Source organism: Pseudorasbora parva, chromosome 22 (genome assembly GCF_024679245.1).
Source record: "Pseudorasbora parva isolate DD20220531a chromosome 22, ASM2467924v1, whole genome shotgun sequence".
NCBI lineage: Eukaryota > Metazoa > Chordata > Actinopteri > Cypriniformes > Gobionidae > Pseudorasbora > Pseudorasbora parva.
In genome coordinates, this window is record NC_090193.1 from 5,074,918 (window position 1) to 5,092,831 (window position 17,914).

The following is a 17,914-nucleotide window of genomic DNA, read 5'->3' on the forward strand; positions in this document are numbered from 1 at the left end:
ATGTGTAATAATAAAATGAGCTAAATTAACATTTACTGAGAGAAATGGTAGTGTTCGTATACCTGCAAAAAGAGTATATAGATATAATATATATACCAATGCCTTCTGATAACCACAGACATCTGTTTTTTTATTGCAGAACTTATACATAAATACAATATTTGGGAAATATAAGATAAGGTTGTATCTCTTACAGTGATAAAGAACAGAAAACATGAATATCCTGGATTCACACATGTAATTACAGACACACAAAAAGAAAAGCGTAATAATAAGGTTTAGTCAGTTTGAACCAATCGTCATAACGCATCAAAAATATTGCACTTTTTTGTTAGAAGTTTAAGAGATACAAATAAGTTAAATTCAGCAAGAAAAAGGAAGCTCAAAGAAGAAGCAACTTTTGCTTGTGGATAAAGATTTTTACATAAAAAATAAAGAAATTAACAACATATTCAAGGACATTTGTTTTGGGTTTCATTGAATATCTCTTTATGAATGAAGGTGTCATATTTCTAGGGTTAAAAATAAAAACTTAATTCAGTCCAAAAAAAAAAAAATCATTGGTTAAATCACAAAATAAATAGGTGGTTATATCTTCAAAAAACCCACAAAAAAAGTTTCATCAATATCAGAATATTTAGAAATGCTAACAGCTAAATCTTATGAATGATTTTAATGAATTTCCTTAACTTACGCTACGGATACGCAAACTTTACTAAGCCAGGCCTTTCTCCAATTGACATCTGATACAAAATAGCCCAAATAGATTGTACCCTGGCTTAGAGTAACCTTTCTATAAGATTTTTCGTGTTTGTTTGTTGTTGCATTTCCGATGTGAAATGACAGAGCTCGTGCTCGTGATGATGCAGCAGGAGGAGGCTGCGTTCACGTCACACTCCTGCGTCTCAGCTGAAGTTTCCAAGCGGCCAGGCAGTGACGGATCAGCAGCTCGAGCTCGAGAGTTCATGGGGTATTCTTTCCGCCCGTGAACTGCTGTCTAATAACAGTAAGACTACTCTCATAGTTATTCATAAACAATCGGGAAATCTTCAGAGGTTGGAATTCAAAGCAACACTTTATGTCTTTATTTGTTATGTGATGTGCTGAATCGTAATTTACGGGTTGAGTTTGTTTTTGTGTGTGGCATGACTTTTTTTTGTGTGTGTATAAATGTTTTAACTAATTGCTTTTGATTAAAACAAATGCATATAATGACAGTTAAGTTGAAAATAGTTCCATTTTAGAACGTGTTAGAACGAGAAAGAGTTCCATATTTTCTATTTTAATTGATCTAGTTCCTCAGTGGGGGCTTGTCATTAGATGATTAACCAATTCGTACTCTTTTTGTCTATAAAGTGTAAAGCATATGTTTGACTTTGGTTGCTGCGCATATCTGACATTACATAACATAATTCAGCTAATGTTTATCAAACTGGCTTTTTTCAACAACCTGCATTTTAACTTCTTAAAAGAGGAGATCGATCTCTCAAGCCACTTGATCGTTGTTTAAAACAGTGCTTTGTGTCTTATCTCACTACTGAATGTAATGACAAGTTTGAAGGCGTGTTGGATACACTGGCCAAGAACGATTCACTCTTGCGTACAATAGCAATTATAAGATTTAAGTAAACATTTGTTCTGGACGTTTCATTTCTTGTGGAAAAATTATGCATTTGATTGCAACTCTGTCGCTTCACATGTGGACAGCATTTGGTGTAGCAGTTTCCAGCTCGCTTTCAGAAACCCTTCCTCTTCCCTATAGCTCCACCTGTATAGATCTTCTACGGGTAATTAATGTATGCATTATTGTACTGCAACAGCATGTCTTTACTTGCACACAGTTGTGTTGTATGTGTATTGGCAATAGTAAGTCCCATAACACATAGGCTGCGTCTCAATCCGCTTCCTAGTCCACTAGTCAGGCCACTGATTAGGACATAAGACAATGGGCTGACTCCCTAATCAGTGCCCTGACAACTGAGCTGCGGTGTTGATTGAGACGCACCCATGATCTGAAGCGCAAGGAGCAGGTGCATTTAGGGCGTGTCCTTATGCATTTTTGCTAATTTAACGACGGATAAAGTGGTCAGCGTGCCAGGCTCATGGTCTAAAAGGGTTGTACCTAGTCTCTTAATTAGTCATGGGTGTGTTTTGTGCCTATAGGCAGCGTAATGTATCATAAACCAATCAGAGTCTCATCTCCCATTCCCTGTAAAGGTCTCGTTCTTCGCGATTCCAACTTTCAAACTTTAGTTAGTGTGAAATGTTGCTGTTAGAGCATAAATAATACCTGTAAAATTATAAAGCTCAAAGTTCAATGCCAAGCGAGATATTTTATTTAACAGAAGTTCCCTTTCAAAGCCTACAGCGAGCGGCCGGTTTGGACTACACCGCTGCACTTCCTGCTGTAATGACGTCACTAGAACCGTTTGTTGACTAACCCTCCGCCCACAAGAACTCGCAAAATAGGGGGCGTGGTCTCATTGCTCTCCCACGTGTAGACGAGCGCGCATTCAGCGCTTGCATCTCCCCGTTATGGTAAGAGGCGGGACCTTTCCGGGCAAAGTGCGCTAAGCTGCTGTCCAATCACAACACGGGAAACGCTGGCCCAATCAGAACTCATTACGTGTTTCTAAAGTCAATTGTGTGAAAAATACTGTTTTTTTACACGCGAAACATGAACTCATGTTATATTGCACACTGTAAACATAATCAAAGCTTCGAAAACACGCGAAGAACGGGACCTTTAAAAGCCAGTTGCGCTCAAAAAAGCGGATTTGCTATTTAAATGACAGAATTTGCGAGCGGAAATATAGGAATTAATATATTTTAAAAATATATATATAATTTGTATCATTTAATAATGCTTGTGCGTGTAATAAGCGGTGCACTGCCTATAGGCACATATTACTAACGCGCCTTTTAAAGAACAAAAAATACTACACTATTGACTTTAGAGCAGGTTTTTGTTGGTCGTTGGCGCAGTCATTTTCAGTTCCTCAAAATAGCAACCAGGGATGGAAATTAACTTTTTTGTCCACCGGCCACTGTGGCTGGTGGATTTCAAAATCTACCAGCCACTCAATGTTTTTACCAGCCACTTTCTTGTTTTTAACCGACAATGTGTAACTGCACGTGAAAATTAATACTACAAGCTCTACAATACTTAAGCTGTTTATTTAATCTCAAATCTCAATGAAATACTGACATTTTTTCACTCTTATACACACACAAACCATGAACTGATATATTTCATTAAATGAGTAGGGCTCTATGTTCTCTCTTTTTTTAAATTTTTTACCTGGATGTGGCATTTGGATGATTCTTTTATGGCTTCCAGTTTTAGGTTTTTAGTACCAACAATGAAACTACTAGTTTTGGCATCTCCTGAAGCGTGTTGACGACATACCGAGCAGAACATTGTCAGTAGGGATGCACCGAAATAAAAATTATTGGCTGAAACCGAAGCACTAAAAGAAATTATGCCAATTATCCATTGCATTTATGGCTAATGCTATGACTGAGTAACTTTACTAAAAATCAAGGCATTGCAATTGCATTAATTAATATTAAAGTTTCAAATAATAAATCAATTACAAATTATGCAAATATTTATTTAGCACATTGCAACATCAAACAGTATAAAATAAAATTAAAAGTAAAATGTTTAACTTGATCTCACTCATGTGTACATTAAATAATAATGTACAGGTCTACTAGCCTACAGAAATGTAATAAAGTAATCAAATGTAAAATAACTGCATATTTAACTGTTTAAATGAAAGATTATTCCTTATTAAACTTACAAAAGCTATTCAATCAAGAGCAGTGAGTGATGTCCTTATCGTTTGTTTGACATTAAACATAGCAGTAAAAGCTACTGCCCCTTTAAGACCTAATAGAGGGATATGCGTCATCTTTCTCGACTGTATAAAGTTCACTTAAGGCATATTCAGACTATGTCTGCTAAAATTCTCATCAAGATGAACATGTTGGCATACTTTTTGTGTGAGTTTGTCCGTTTAAGCACAAGACTTGAAAGAGAACTCAATATTTGCGCGCTGTGAGACGGGTGCGCGCTTCCGGATGACAGTGACGGATCTTCTCTCAGTGCGCGCGGGTTATTATGGTTATTATTCGCGTCTTCTGGCACTACATCCGGGTAATGACGGCGAAAACGACTGGTCATATTCGGACATACGGCCGCACTCGCATTCACTGAACACAGTTTATAAAGAGGGGAAACAGTATGCTATTTTTATTTACCCGCCACGGTGGCCGGTAGGTGAAGCGAGTTTACCCGCCACAACGCAAAATCACCCGCATTTGGCTGGTGGCGGGTGCTAATTTCCATCCCTGATAGCAACACATCAACAATGCTCCTGACACAGCTGGGTTTCAGACCAGCATGCACGTGGGCGATTCATTTTAATACAGTGTATAGCATAATGCTAAAGTTGGCTTTAATATTGGTGAAAATAAGTCAGCTGAAAAGTTAGTGTAATTGGTTTTTGACCCATTGTGTAGTCTAGTTAAAGAAAAGGTTGAGAAACACACTGCTGTTCCTGACAGCAAAGTTAATGTTTTCTGTACACAAGAACTGCATGAGCAGAAAGAGGTATAATCCATCATGATGCAATCATGTCAGTTCGGATATGTCTGCGTCAGCGGCTCATTTCCAACCCTAAACCTTCCTTTGCTTCTGCTTCATTAGCACATGGCTGTTTGGTGGCTTGTTTTAATCGAGGCTCTAGTTTACTAGTTTTATTTCCGAGAGATTTTCTCTGTGCCAGGAGTCTTTCTGTTTAACCCTGCTGCCCTTCCTCTTATCATGTGCAAATATATGTTTATGGTGGGTCATAAACCGTTTTAAAACCAGTAGCCCATGTGGCGTGTATCGCTGATATAAAGCTAATAGACTGATATGCGAGTAAATTAATGTTGCAATGTTTAAGTATAGGGTGTAAATCATTTTCAGGTTCAGTGAGATATTCAGAGTTTAAGAGACTTGAGCTTGAATTCTCTCTTTTAATTGGTCATTTTAGGACAAGTCATTTTTATTTTTTTATTTTGGTGGGGTTTACCCAGCAGGCTTACACATGGTTGCAGTGATAAGACACATGTTTAAGTTTTGATGAGTCATGATGGTTAGTCTGTACAGATCCATGCAGTAATCTCCAAATTTTTCATGTTTATTATATTGCTGGTAAACTGAAAGGTACATTTAGGAAGGAATGGCTCTATTGACCCCTAATGAAACCCATAATAACCCATTCATCTTCATATAAAACGTTAATAACAGAACGCTTCCTTTTCATTCATAAACATCACTCGCATTGTTTTCATTGTAGGGAACCATAAGGGTCTAGGGAACGTAGGCCCTTAATATAAGGGAAGTCTCACAAGATTGGTACATTATTGCTATAGGCACTACATTTCTAGGATTGTAATTTCTATTTAATCAATTTCGATTATATCTGTTCTGCATGCAGCGTATATTCTCTGGATCTGTAGGAATTATTGTTCAAACTGAACACAGCTTCTGACATTTTCAGTGCATTACATTGTCCAGACACTAGGGATGGGCGATACCAATCATTTTCTTTTCGATCCGATACCAAGTACTTTCAAGACCAGTATCGTCGATATCGATACCGATACCAATACTTCTATTAAATATTTTTATTTGAGTGATTTTATAATGCATTTTGAAAGCCATTATTATTAATATTAAATAAAAAGCAATAGACATTACTCCTTTTTTGTTACATTTATTTAAAATAACTGAACATTATTAATCAAATAAACATTTAACAAAAATATAATGTCACAAACAATTTTCAATGATGGTCAAATAATGTTTCTACATCCACAATAAAGGTTTTTGTGATGGAATAAGAGCATGATGGAAAATTTTCCACTTGAACTGGTTTCTGATCAGCTCTCTTGTTTTTGAAAAAAGAAAACAAAAATTCTGTGAAAAGGAATTTCCACTGAAATCCAAACCAGGGATATGTGAGCGGCGTAACACTTCAAATTATTTAAATGTCAAATTAACTGACCTTAAGTTTGAATCATACATTTTAGTTGGAATCTACATTTCTTCATGTACTGATACACAGAAATATTGTGTAATCCATGAAACTGACACAGATTTGTAACTGCTTTATATGTTTTTGTTAAGGAACAAGAGCATGTTGACATTTTTCCCCTTTAGCCGGTTTCTTCTTTGACTGATCAGCTCCCCTGCTTTAGAAAAAATTCTCTCAGAAGGGACAGATGATGCAGTGATCCCAAGATATTTTTTTGCTAGTTTGCTGAGAGATGGGAAGGTTTGCTCATGATTTCTCCACCAAACTAACGGGTCTTGGTTTCGGGGGATCACCTTTTCCTCAGCATAGCGACGCATTTCAATTATAGAACCACTGCTTCCTGATTGTTGTTGTGCCGACAGAACTTGAGAGTCAAAATCCTCCCATATGCCTCCAGCTGTAGCTGATGCAGTACGTGGGGTCAATGGAGGAGTCACTGATGAGGCACAACTTGCTGTAGGTCCTGAGACAGACCCAGGGAAAGATGTTGAGGTAGCTTCTGGTGGTGCAGCAGCTAAGTCTGATGTGGCCAAGTGGACATCCTGCATTTCAGACAGTAGTCGCTTTTTTACAACTTCAACATGATCTTTGTCACGAAATGCAAGGTGCTTAAACCTAATGTCAAGGAAGGTGCTGGCACCGAGACTGTGTATTGTTTCAACCCCACGGAATCTGCGCTGACATTGCTGTGCCAGTTCTGTGGCAAAAGAGCTACCTTGACGCTCACTGACAGCAGTTGCTTTAAGAAGCAGTGTAACTAGGGGAATGATCTTTGAGACAGAAATGTGTTTTTCTGCTGACACTTCACGTGTTGCCTCTTCAAAAGGTTTCAAGGCCTCAATGGTCAGGTGGACAACTGACTGCTCTTCATTTGTAAAGCACAGGTCACTCTTCTTCAGTAGACAGAGGGCTGTGGTAACTGGATCCATTTGTTCATGTAGCCTCTCTAACATGTAGAAAGCTGAATTCCACCTGGTTTCAACTGAAATAATCAGTTTATGTTCTGCCACCTTCAGTTGCTTTTGTAACTGTTTAAGGTTTTCTGTGGCTTTTGTGCTGTGGTGGAAAAAGGATACAATGTTTCTGCATTTTTCCAGGAGGTGCGAGATCTCAGGAGATGCTTTTATGGCATCTTTGACCACCAAGTTTAGCGTGTGGGCGAAACATGGGTATGCTTCCACCCAGCCTTATGCACTGCAGAAACCATATTAGCACCATTGTCTGTGACAACTGCAAGTACCTTCTGAGTTATGCCCCATTCTTCAGCTATTCTTTTCAGCTCTTCACTGATATTGTCAGATGTGTGCTGTGCACTGAAATGGCAGGTTTCTAACACAAATTCCTGCATTTGCCAGTTGTCAATAAAATGACAGGTCACAGTTAAATATGCTTCTGTGGACCTTGAAGTGCACATGTCCGTTGTGAGAATCACATGGTCAGCTTGTTGTAATGTTGCCATTACTTTGGCTTTGCAGTCACAATACATTTTGTTTATTGTACCCTCCATCAACGTTTTCCGACTTGGCATTTGGTAACGTGAATCAAGCGTCTTGACAACTGCAATAAATCCTCTGTCTTCTACAATTGAGATTGGCTGCAGGTCCCTCACAATCATCTCTCCTATGCTTTTTGTAATTTCTGATGCTCTCTGGGAGTCATCTAAAATATAATACATAAAGCTATGTTACAGGCATTTAAGTAAACATTTCTTAGGCTTACTTGACACTTAAACTATAATTTATTTAACAAAAAAAAATTATGAAAGTACCCTAATATAAAAAGATTTAAAATACTGTTTAAATTAAAATGTCCAGTATAATCAGTATATTCCTCATGAAATACTGTATGTAATCTTCATATTTTAAACGATCTGTATTTTATAGGCCTAAAGGATTATATAAATAAACGTGACCAAACTATTTTATTAAAATAATTAAATTGATGTTATCATCACACAGTACCTGGATAATGCCTGCCTCTCTGAAAGGATTCTGCTAAAGAACTCTGCCTCGAGCCAGAAGATGGGGGTCGTGTCTGTGTTACCTCCTCTGCTCGCCTCAGCTGTACTTCTTCGTGCTCTATGGGGTGTTTAACTTTTAGATGCTTTATCATGTTTGTGGTATTGCCACAATGGCGAATTTTTTGGTGACAAATGTCACATGAAGCTTCATCGTTGTTAACTGGAGTGAAATAACTCCAGATTATGCTTCTTTTTCTTTCAGTCATGACCGCAGCAATGCATTCGATTCTGCGCTGAGTGTGTTTTGAAGTGAGAGATTGCGGGCGGCGCTCACCGCTCTGCCACTGACATGAACACATGCATGCACAGACACCGCGGAAGAAGAAATAGTTCCCATTGACGGGAACTCCCATTTCATATTTAAGTAAATGTATACGGCCTACTACTATTTTAAACAGATACTAATATCACTTGTTTAAAAAAAATCCCAGGTAGGATCGATATTTCAATTTGAGAATCGATCCTTTCGATGCAATGCTAGTATCGAAAATATCGATACTCCAGGATCGATCCGCCCATCCCTACCAGACACCAGAGCATGAGCTCTTGAAGCTCCACCCTCTTCTTGAAAGGGGGCCAGAAGCTCATTTGCATTTAAAGGGACACACACAAAAACGTCTTTGCTCACCCCCCAAAAGTTGCAATTTTATCATGATATAAAAATGATCTTTATAAAAAAGATTTCCTTAGTTTAACATCTGGCTTGTTGTTAAACAATAGTACAATCCATTGAAAACTGGACTTTTATCCCTCGCAACCTCATTTTTATTTCTGGCAAAAATTAAATATGGGCTTGCGTCCGAAAGCTTACTTGTTGCCTCGCTGCCCTATCAGGCAATGGCTTTACAGGTAGTGTTTGCATACAAAGGTACATCATGAATTTTTTTCCAAAGAGACTTCTAAAGTTCTGAGGCAACAAAATGGTTTAATGATCTACAGCAAAAGACTAGACTGGATGTGACTGATTGAATTCGGACATGCCTTGTTCCCTTCATACCTTAGTATGCTGCCTGTGGTGAATTCAGATGCATCCATCAGGAAGACACCCAAAATGTGGAGTGGTGCAGGGCTCTTCAGGACAGATTTGTGAAACACTGATACTCGCCTTGACCACACTTGTGGTCTTGGCCACTTGAGAGCGCCACAGTAAGGAGGTGCGCAAGACTGTTTGCCTAGAAATCTAGACGCACCCTAGCGGCAGCAAGTCTAATCTGCAGCTAATCTGTGTCTAGCAGCTTTCAATTAACTTCTGAGCTGTAAATGCCAAACTCTGGTCGGGCCAATCACATCATGTATGGAGTCTGTGGGTGGGGCTTAACATAATGATGCCAGAGTTGCGTTTGCGTGCTTCTAGTAAACAAAGAAGCTGGTGAACGGTGGTCATTCGAATCAGCTTTGACCGTGACGTGCCGTGACTTGGATGCCAACATGCAGTGACTTGAACACTTAAACCATCTAGAATAATTCACAAATGTGGGTATTTAGGCAGGGCCTGACAATTAAGAGAGACATACAAAATGTTCAGGGGTGTCTTCCCCAAAAGCATGGTTGGCCAAATATGGTTGCAAGTTCTGTTGTAACTAACATAGTTCAAAGATTTGGTGTTTCCTAGGACTGGGACGGTTACCGTTTTACCGCAGTACCGTAGTCACGTGATGCCTACCGCGGGTCTGAGATCGTCACCGCCATCACCGCAAAAAATAAAAAAAGGTTTACATTCCAGCCTTCATATTTTTTGCTAGAAAAACTAGCATGTTTACTTTTAACGTGATTTGTTTTATTTGTAGCTTTTTCTGTTTTGCAATCTGGTCATCCAAAATTCTGATTTCTGTGAATTTTACCAATAGGCCTAACGTTAGTCCATTTTATCCCACGGGACCTCTCGTTTCTTTTCCCAAATATTCACTCGCATCGCTCTCATTTCCACAGGGAATTATAAACGCTTCTTCCTTTCGTTTACTTAAGTCTATCACACCCGTTCACATCTTTTACTGTGGTAAAGTAGAAAAACACTGCAGGACGAAATTTTATTTAACACAGTTTGTGCTTGTTATTAGACTTGAGGCGTGTCAAGTTTATTTGAATAGTGCAGGTCAAATGCAGCGGTTTTACTTTCGATTTATCTAGCAGTGTATAATCAAACATAACCTAAATATCTTGACCCTGCGACACACACTTATCATATTTATTTTTTTATATCTCTGGTTTAAAAGCAGTTTACCGCTGAACCGCGGGAATTTCTTGCTTTTCAACCGCGGTAAGAAAAAAATCCTTACCGTCCCAGCCCTAGTGTTTCCTGAAACCTTAGTTCCAACAAACCTTTTCAAACTTGTGTGAAAGCAACGTTTCTTGGTAATATAAGTACTTTCTATCATTCAATATTAATACATTTAAATAAAAATATTTTAGCATGTCAATCATCTCCATATTTGAAGAATGTGTATAAAAGTGTAAGGAAAAAGTGAAAGCATCTTCTGTCCATTATAAAACTAAATGAGCATTTGACTCTGGTTTCATCATAACATCATCCCAGTGCTTTTAAACTGTGTCAGCGTACTTTGACAGCTTGTTGTTATTCTTTCTCTCTTTTCTCAGAAAGTGCAATGCAGCACCTAAAGCATTGCCAAGGTCTGGCTCCGACCTTCCTTATCAGGAGTCAAAGGTAATTCAACCATTTCATATAAACCTTTGTTCCTTATCATTTAAAGTGTTTCCAAATAAGACATATGAAGGTTTATCTTTCTAAGATTGTATTGTTCACTTAGTATGTTATCATAAAATTATTTAAGGTACAGGATTAAAATGATAAAAAGCTAAATTCTTTCTTGCACATAAATTAAGATATTTGAATATAATGATGTTATGAAATGGTTGCATAAACTTCTCAGTTCCAGGATTTCAAAGAGCATGATCCCGTCATTGTCTGTGTGGGATGGGCATCTTTCTTCTCGCTGGAGGAGCACTGGTGGCCATGGAAGGCAGAAATACTTCAATGACAGGGTGCCGAAGTTTAAGTTTGCTCTGGCAGGGCTGCTGGCGGGGACCGGGGCTGTTTTAGCCTATAAGCTCCACCAAGGAAAGGTGGGACATGTTCCATAATTAAAAAAAAGAAAAATCTCTAAAAATATTAAAGGGGAGGATTACAAAGAAGGATATCTACAGCAGCTGATTGATGCATGTATAAATAACAGCAATGTCACAATGAATGAAAAAAATGGTTACAAACATTGTTAGAAAATTGGCAAAAATACACAAAATCAGTGACAGAAAAGATTGCTTTGTGGATATTTGAGATGCGTTTTGTGTTGCACATTTGCATGGCTAAATGGCACTCCTGTTGACCAAAGGCTTGTTTTATAAGAGGTTTGTGTGCAAAGTCATTATTTGTACCTGGGAATGAAGGATACGAAATAATTATGTTTTGCAAATATACACTGATCAGGTATAAACATTATGACCACTGACTGGTGAACTGAATAACACAGATTATCTCTTCATCATGGCACCAGTTAGTGGGTGGGATATATTAGGCAGCAAGTGAACATTTTGTCCTCTAAGTTGATGCATTAGAAGCAGGAAAAATGGGCAAGCGGAAGGATTTGAGCGAGTTTGACAAGGGCCAAATTGTGATGGCTAGATGACTGGCTCAGAGCATCTCCAAAACTGCAGCTCTTGTGGGCTGTTCCCGGTCTGCAGAGCAGGGATGGAAATTAACTTTTTTTGTCCACCAGCCACTGTGGCTGGTGGATTTCAAAATCTACCAGCCACTCAATGTTTTTACCAGCCACTTTCTTGTTTTTAACCGACAATGTGTAGCTGCATGTGAAAATTAATACTACAAGCTCTACAATACTTAAGCTGTTTATTTAATCTCAAATCTCAATGAAATACTGACATTTTTTCAGTCTTATACACACACAAACCATGAACTGATATACATTTCATTAAATGAGTAGGGCTCTGTGTTCTCTCTCTTTTATTTTATTTTTTACCTGGATGTGGCATATGGATGATTCGTGGTCTTTTATGGCTTCCAGTTTTAGGTTTTTAGTACCAACAATGAAACTACTAGTTTTGGCATCTTCTGAAGCGTGTTGACGACATACCGAGCAGAACATTGTCAGTAGGGATGCACTAAAATAAAAATTATTGGCTGAAACCAAAACACTAAAAGAAATTATGCCAATTATCCATTGCATGTATGGCTAATTCTATGACTGAGTAACTTTACTAAAAATCAAGGCATTGCAATTGCATTAATTAATATTAAAGTTTCAAAAAATAAATCAATTACAAATTATGCAAATATTTATTTAGCACATTGCAACAACCCACAGTATAAAATAAAATTCAAACTAAAATGTTTAACTAGACCTCACTCATGTGTACATTAAATAATAATGTACAGGTCTACTGGCCTGCAGAAAGGTACAGAAATTGAATAAAGTAATCAAATGTAAAATAACTGCATATTTAACTGTTTAAATGAAAGATTAATCCTTACTAAACTTACAAAAGTTATTCAATCAAGAGCAGTGAGTGATGTCCTTTTGTTTGACATTAAACAGAGTAAAGGCGACTTCCCCTTTAAGACCTAATAGAGGGATATGCGTCATCATTCACGACTGTATAAAGTTCACTTAAGGTATATTCAGACTATGTCTGCTAGAATACTCATCAAGATGAATATGTTGGCATACTTTTTGTGTGAGTTTGTCTGTTTAAGCATAAGGCTTGAAAGAGAACTCAATATTTGCGGACTGTGAGACGGGTGTGCGCTTCCGGATGATGCACAGTGACGGATCTTCTCTCAGTGCGCGCGAGTTATTATGGTTATTATTCGCGTCTTCTGGCACTACATCCGGGTAATGACGGCGAAAACGACTGGTCATATTCGGACATACGGCCGCACTCGCATGCACTGAACACAGTTTATAAAGAGGGGAAAAGGTATGCTATTTTTATTTACCCGCCACGGTGGCCGGTAGGTGAAGCGAGTTTACCCGCCACAACTCAAAATCACCCGCATTTGGCTGGTGGCGGGTGCTAATTTCCATCCCTGCTGCAGAGGTCAGTATCTATCAATAGTGCTCCAAGGAAGGAAGTAAAATAGGCTCACTGATGCACTTGGGTAGCGAAGGCTGGCCTGTGGGGTCCGATCAAACCGATCTTTTCTTTTATATCACATGGAAGACGCGTGCATCACTTAACTGGGGAACACATGGCACCAGGATGCACTATAGGAAGAAGGCAAGCCAGCTGAGGCAGTGTGATGCTTTGGGCAATGTTCTGCTGAGAAACCTTAGGTCCTCCATCCATGTGGATGTTACTTTGACACGCTCCACCTACCGAAGCATTGCTGAGACCATGTTCAGCCTTTCATGGAAACGGTATTCCCTGCAGCTGTGGCTCTTCCAGCAGGATAATGCTCCTGCTACAAAGCACAAATGGTTCAGGAATGGTTTGAGGAGCACAACAACGAGTTTGAGGTGTTGACTTGGCCTCCAATTTCCCCAGATCTCAATCCAATCGAGCATCTGTGGGATGTGCTGAACAAACAGTCCGATCCATGGAGGCCCCACCTCGCAACTTATAGGACTTAAAGGATCTGCTGCTAACATCTTGGTGCCAGATGCCTCAGCACACCTTTAGGGGTCTAGTGGAGTCCATGCCTTTAGGGGTTAGGGCTTTTTTGGCAGCCAAAGGGGGGCCGACGCAATATTAGGAAGATGGTCATAATGCTGTGCCTGATCGGTGTACCTTATTTATGTTAAATATGTTATATAAAAATAATGTGCCTAATGAAGATCTGAGGGGTTGAAACTTTGCTCTTCAAATTAATATTGTATGGAGATATGTGTAACGTCAATGTGCAGACATTATAGTGTATTGTTTGTTAACTTTTTTTTTTTTTTTTTTTTGTCCTGCACCTGAGCCCAACTTGAGTTTTGAATGTGCACACATTTTTGGATTTTTTTGGTGAAAAGTGCACTTTTAACCTTTATCATATAAGCATGTCGTCCTCTTTAAAGTTTGTGTAAATGAATGTCAAAACTAGTTGCAAATTGAAACCCTGTCAGTCATTACTAAAGTCTTAGCTAAGATCATAGAGTTTGACATAAAAGACCATTGATGTCTCGCACTCTGTCTTGGTGTAAGTTGTCTCTGGGCTCCTATCATACAATCTGATTAGCAACAATTGTAACATAAAATTGCAGTGTGCCATTGGCTTTAGTTGTCAAAGTGTAATCATTTTTAATTGTCTATTTTTCAGGTTGAGTGGGCAGCTTCTTCAGCACAGTTACCAGTAACACAGACTTCAGCTCTTCCTGTGTACACCCTAGAAGAAGTCACAAAGCATTGCTCCCTTGACCATGGTGTGTGGGTCACCTATAAAGGGGAAGTTTACGATATTACTGAATTTGTAGCCATGCACCCTGGTGGCGATAAAATACTTCTGGCTGCAGGTGGAGCTCTGGAACCTTACTGGGCGTTATATGCCGTTCATGAACAAGACCATGTTCTAGAAATCCTCTCAGAGTATAAAATTGGTGTCCTTAACACTGAGAGTCTTAAGAAGCAAGAGAGCACCAACACTTTAGACCCTTACTCTGCCGAGCCGACACGTCACCCTGCTCTTCAGATCAACAGTTTGAAACCTTTCAATGCCGAACCACCTCCTTCTATACTTTCTGATAACTACATCACCCCCTCAGTCATATTTTTTAAGCGGAATCATCTTCCAGTACCCAGGGTGGATCCTGAAACGTATAAGTTGGAAATCGAGGGTCTTCCTGGTGGAGTAGTGTCACTTACACTAAGTGAGCTGAAGTCTCGTTTTCCAAAACACACCATTACAGCAACGCTTCAGTGTGCTGGGAACCGTCGGTCTGAGATGAACTCAATCAAGCAAGTCAAAGGACTCAATTGGGGCATTGCCGCGATAAGCAATGCTACGTGGTCAGGCGCACGCCTGCGGGATGTGCTGTTGCACTATGGCTTTGGACCAGAGGTAGCAGCAAAGGCCCAACATGTCCAGTTTGAAGGGTTGGACATGGATGTGACCGGTACAGCATATGGTGCATCTATTCCACTCAACAAGGCGGTGAGCGAAGAAGGGGATGTTCTCCTTGCATATGAGATGAATGGGGAGGACCTTCCGCCTGACCATGGCTACCCTGTCCGTGTGGTTGTACCTGGAATTGTTGGAGCACGCAATGTCAAATGGTTGGGGAAAATTATTGTGAGTGATGAAGAGAGCAAGAGTCACTGGCAGCAGAATGATTACAAAGGCTTTTCTCCAGGTACCGACTGGGACACCGTGGATTTTAAATCGGCACCAGCTATACAGGAACTTCCCATTCAGTCCGCAATCACTCATCCAGCAGAAGGAACCTCAGTAGACAGCAGTGACGGGGAGCTGACTGTAAAAGGCTATGCATGGAGTGGGGGAGGAAGAGAGGTTGTCAGAGTAGACGTCTCAATAGATGGTGGGAAGACGTGGCATGTAGCCAAACTTCGCACTGGTGATAAGGAGCAACACCCTGCTCCTTCTCCTCCACCTGGAAGAGCCTGGGCTTGGAAGCTATGGGAGATAGACATCCCTCTTCTTCATAGGGCTCAGGAGCTGGAGATTGTATGCAAAGCAGTGGACAGTAGTTACAACACGCAGCCAGATACTGTTGCCCCTATCTGGAACTTACGGGGAGTACTTAGTAATGCTTGGCATCGAGTAAAGGTGAAAGTGAAGGAGGATTTCGAAGACCAAAAATGAATCCGTTTGAGCTTGTTGAGCTTGAAGTGATTTTGATTTTACTCAGTAATTCCATTTTAACAAGCAAAAATAAATGCTGTGATGGATAATTCCTGGTGTTCAACTCCAAATTGCGAAATCCTGTATGACATGAAGTCTTCTTGGTTTGTTGTAAACATCAACACAGGCTTATAATGATAAGGTCAACCATTTCACACTGCACACAAATAAGGTCGCATTTTGATAATTAGACTTAGTGTTATTTTATATATGCAATCAAAATTATTCACCCCCAGAGACTAACAATTTAAGCTTTACTAAAGATCCAGAGTTTATCGGTGGCATATTGAAAGTCATGTCAATGTGGCCTCGTACCCACTGCAGCTTAAATTGGTTGTCTGTTCACCCTTTAATGCTTTTATCCTCTTCTGTACACACACACACACAGTTCAGTCATTTATGGGAGTGACAACTGCATTATACAACTGAATTACCTCCTGAAAAATGCAAGTAGGGACAACCGCTTTTACAACATTTCTAAGCAGTGTGTACAGAACAACTAATTGTTTGACGTATTTGAACATGCTTCAGAGGCCCTGGTAACACCTGGAGTCAGATTTACTAACAGCTTGCACCAGCGCAAACCCTCTTTTGGCATTAAACTATCAGGATTTACAGAAAATGCGCAGTGATAAAATTATCACTGAAAAGGCGTGGACAGGGTTATTTTTGCAGCTGACCTTATTGCATATCAATTTCTAGTAGTTTTTCTTTCAGGCGCAAAATGTATGGGAGGAGACTATTTAAATGAATCATGTAAGGTGATTTACAAGAGTTTGCACTTGTCAATTTACTGGTGTTTTGCGTCATTATTTACCGGCAAAAACCCAGACCCTAATGGTAGTTTGCGCTGTTCATATGGGTCTGCGTTCATTAATTTGCGTGTCGCCAGTAGATCATGTGCTGGGCTGTCCACTCCCATCAGCGCTTTTATGAAATTGCACCCACACTAATTTGCCCTGTTTAGTAAATTTGGCCTCTGGTATTAAGATGGTCGATCGGATAACAAGTGGACAAGGGGGAGACATGCTTATACCTGGTATTTTGTCCATTTTCAGCCACTTCTGTCCTTTTCCTTTTCTTCAAAAGGAAGGTCTATGATGAAAACAGAAAAACACAGAGAGCAGCAGCCTTCATTTCTGCTCTAATAGCCACAAGTCCAGCCAGTGTGTGTGTTAGAAATCAGGAACGAGGAGAGAACATTATGCTTGATACGATTTTCATCTTGAAACCAAACTTGGACCAAACTCAGCTGACTGTTTAAACCCCATCAGTGGGTGAAGAATACATCTTTTTGTGGCTGTTCGAACACATTCAACCACATGAACATTGACACTAAAGCAATCCGGTCGAATGTAAATGTGATGCCGCCAGTTCATCTTTCAGAGTTTCTCCACACTGGCCTTTGAGATCCACTTTATGCAAGGAAGGAGACCAGTGGCCCTCATATCTCTTGATAATAAGCCCTTCTCTATCTGAAAGCTTCAGGCAGGTGAGTTTAATGAGGGTTGAAGATAAGCTCTTCAGGAAAGCGGATCTCGAGGGCCAGTGTTGAGAATGCCTGCTCTAAAGTTTGATGACCATTGGACTAAATCTACCTTGGCTTGGTTGAGGAATCTGATCTGGAAACTTCTTAGGTGGCCTGCTCAGTCTGCAGATTTAAATCCCATTTTGTTGTAAATTTGAAGAAAGCAGTGGCAGCACGGAAACAAAGAAATATCAGTGAGCTGAAAGGGTTTGCTCAAAAGGAATAGGCTAACGGTGGAGAGGTGTCAAGCTTGTAAGTACCTGCAGTACGGGCAACATTAATTGGAGGTTATAAAAAGTTAAGAATTCAAAATAATTCTGGGTGAAATCATTTTGTATGTGGATGTTTCAATTTGTTTTTGTTATTACAAACTAATCCTCTGAAACACTCAAATGTGTTTTAAACTTTATAATACTATTTACTGGTGCCGTAGTTATGTTTTTATAAAATTTTGTTTACAA

General features: G+C 39.5%; 1 protein-coding gene across 1 annotated transcript; it reads left to right on the forward strand.

The window, feature by feature from the left end:
- Positions 1–850: 850 nt before the first annotated feature.
- On the forward strand, positions 851–17,720 carry suox (sulfite oxidase). The gene is made up of 4 exons (XM_067431231.1): positions 851–1,006; positions 10,708–10,774; positions 11,001–11,193; positions 14,387–17,720. Exons 2-4 carry the CDS (start codon positions 10,716–10,718, stop codon positions 15,884–15,886), a joined length of 1,752 nt encoding a protein of 583 aa, XP_067287332.1. The 5' UTR covers positions 851–1,006; positions 10,708–10,715; the 3' UTR covers positions 15,887–17,720.
- The last annotated feature ends 194 nt before the right edge of the window (positions 17,721–17,914 follow it).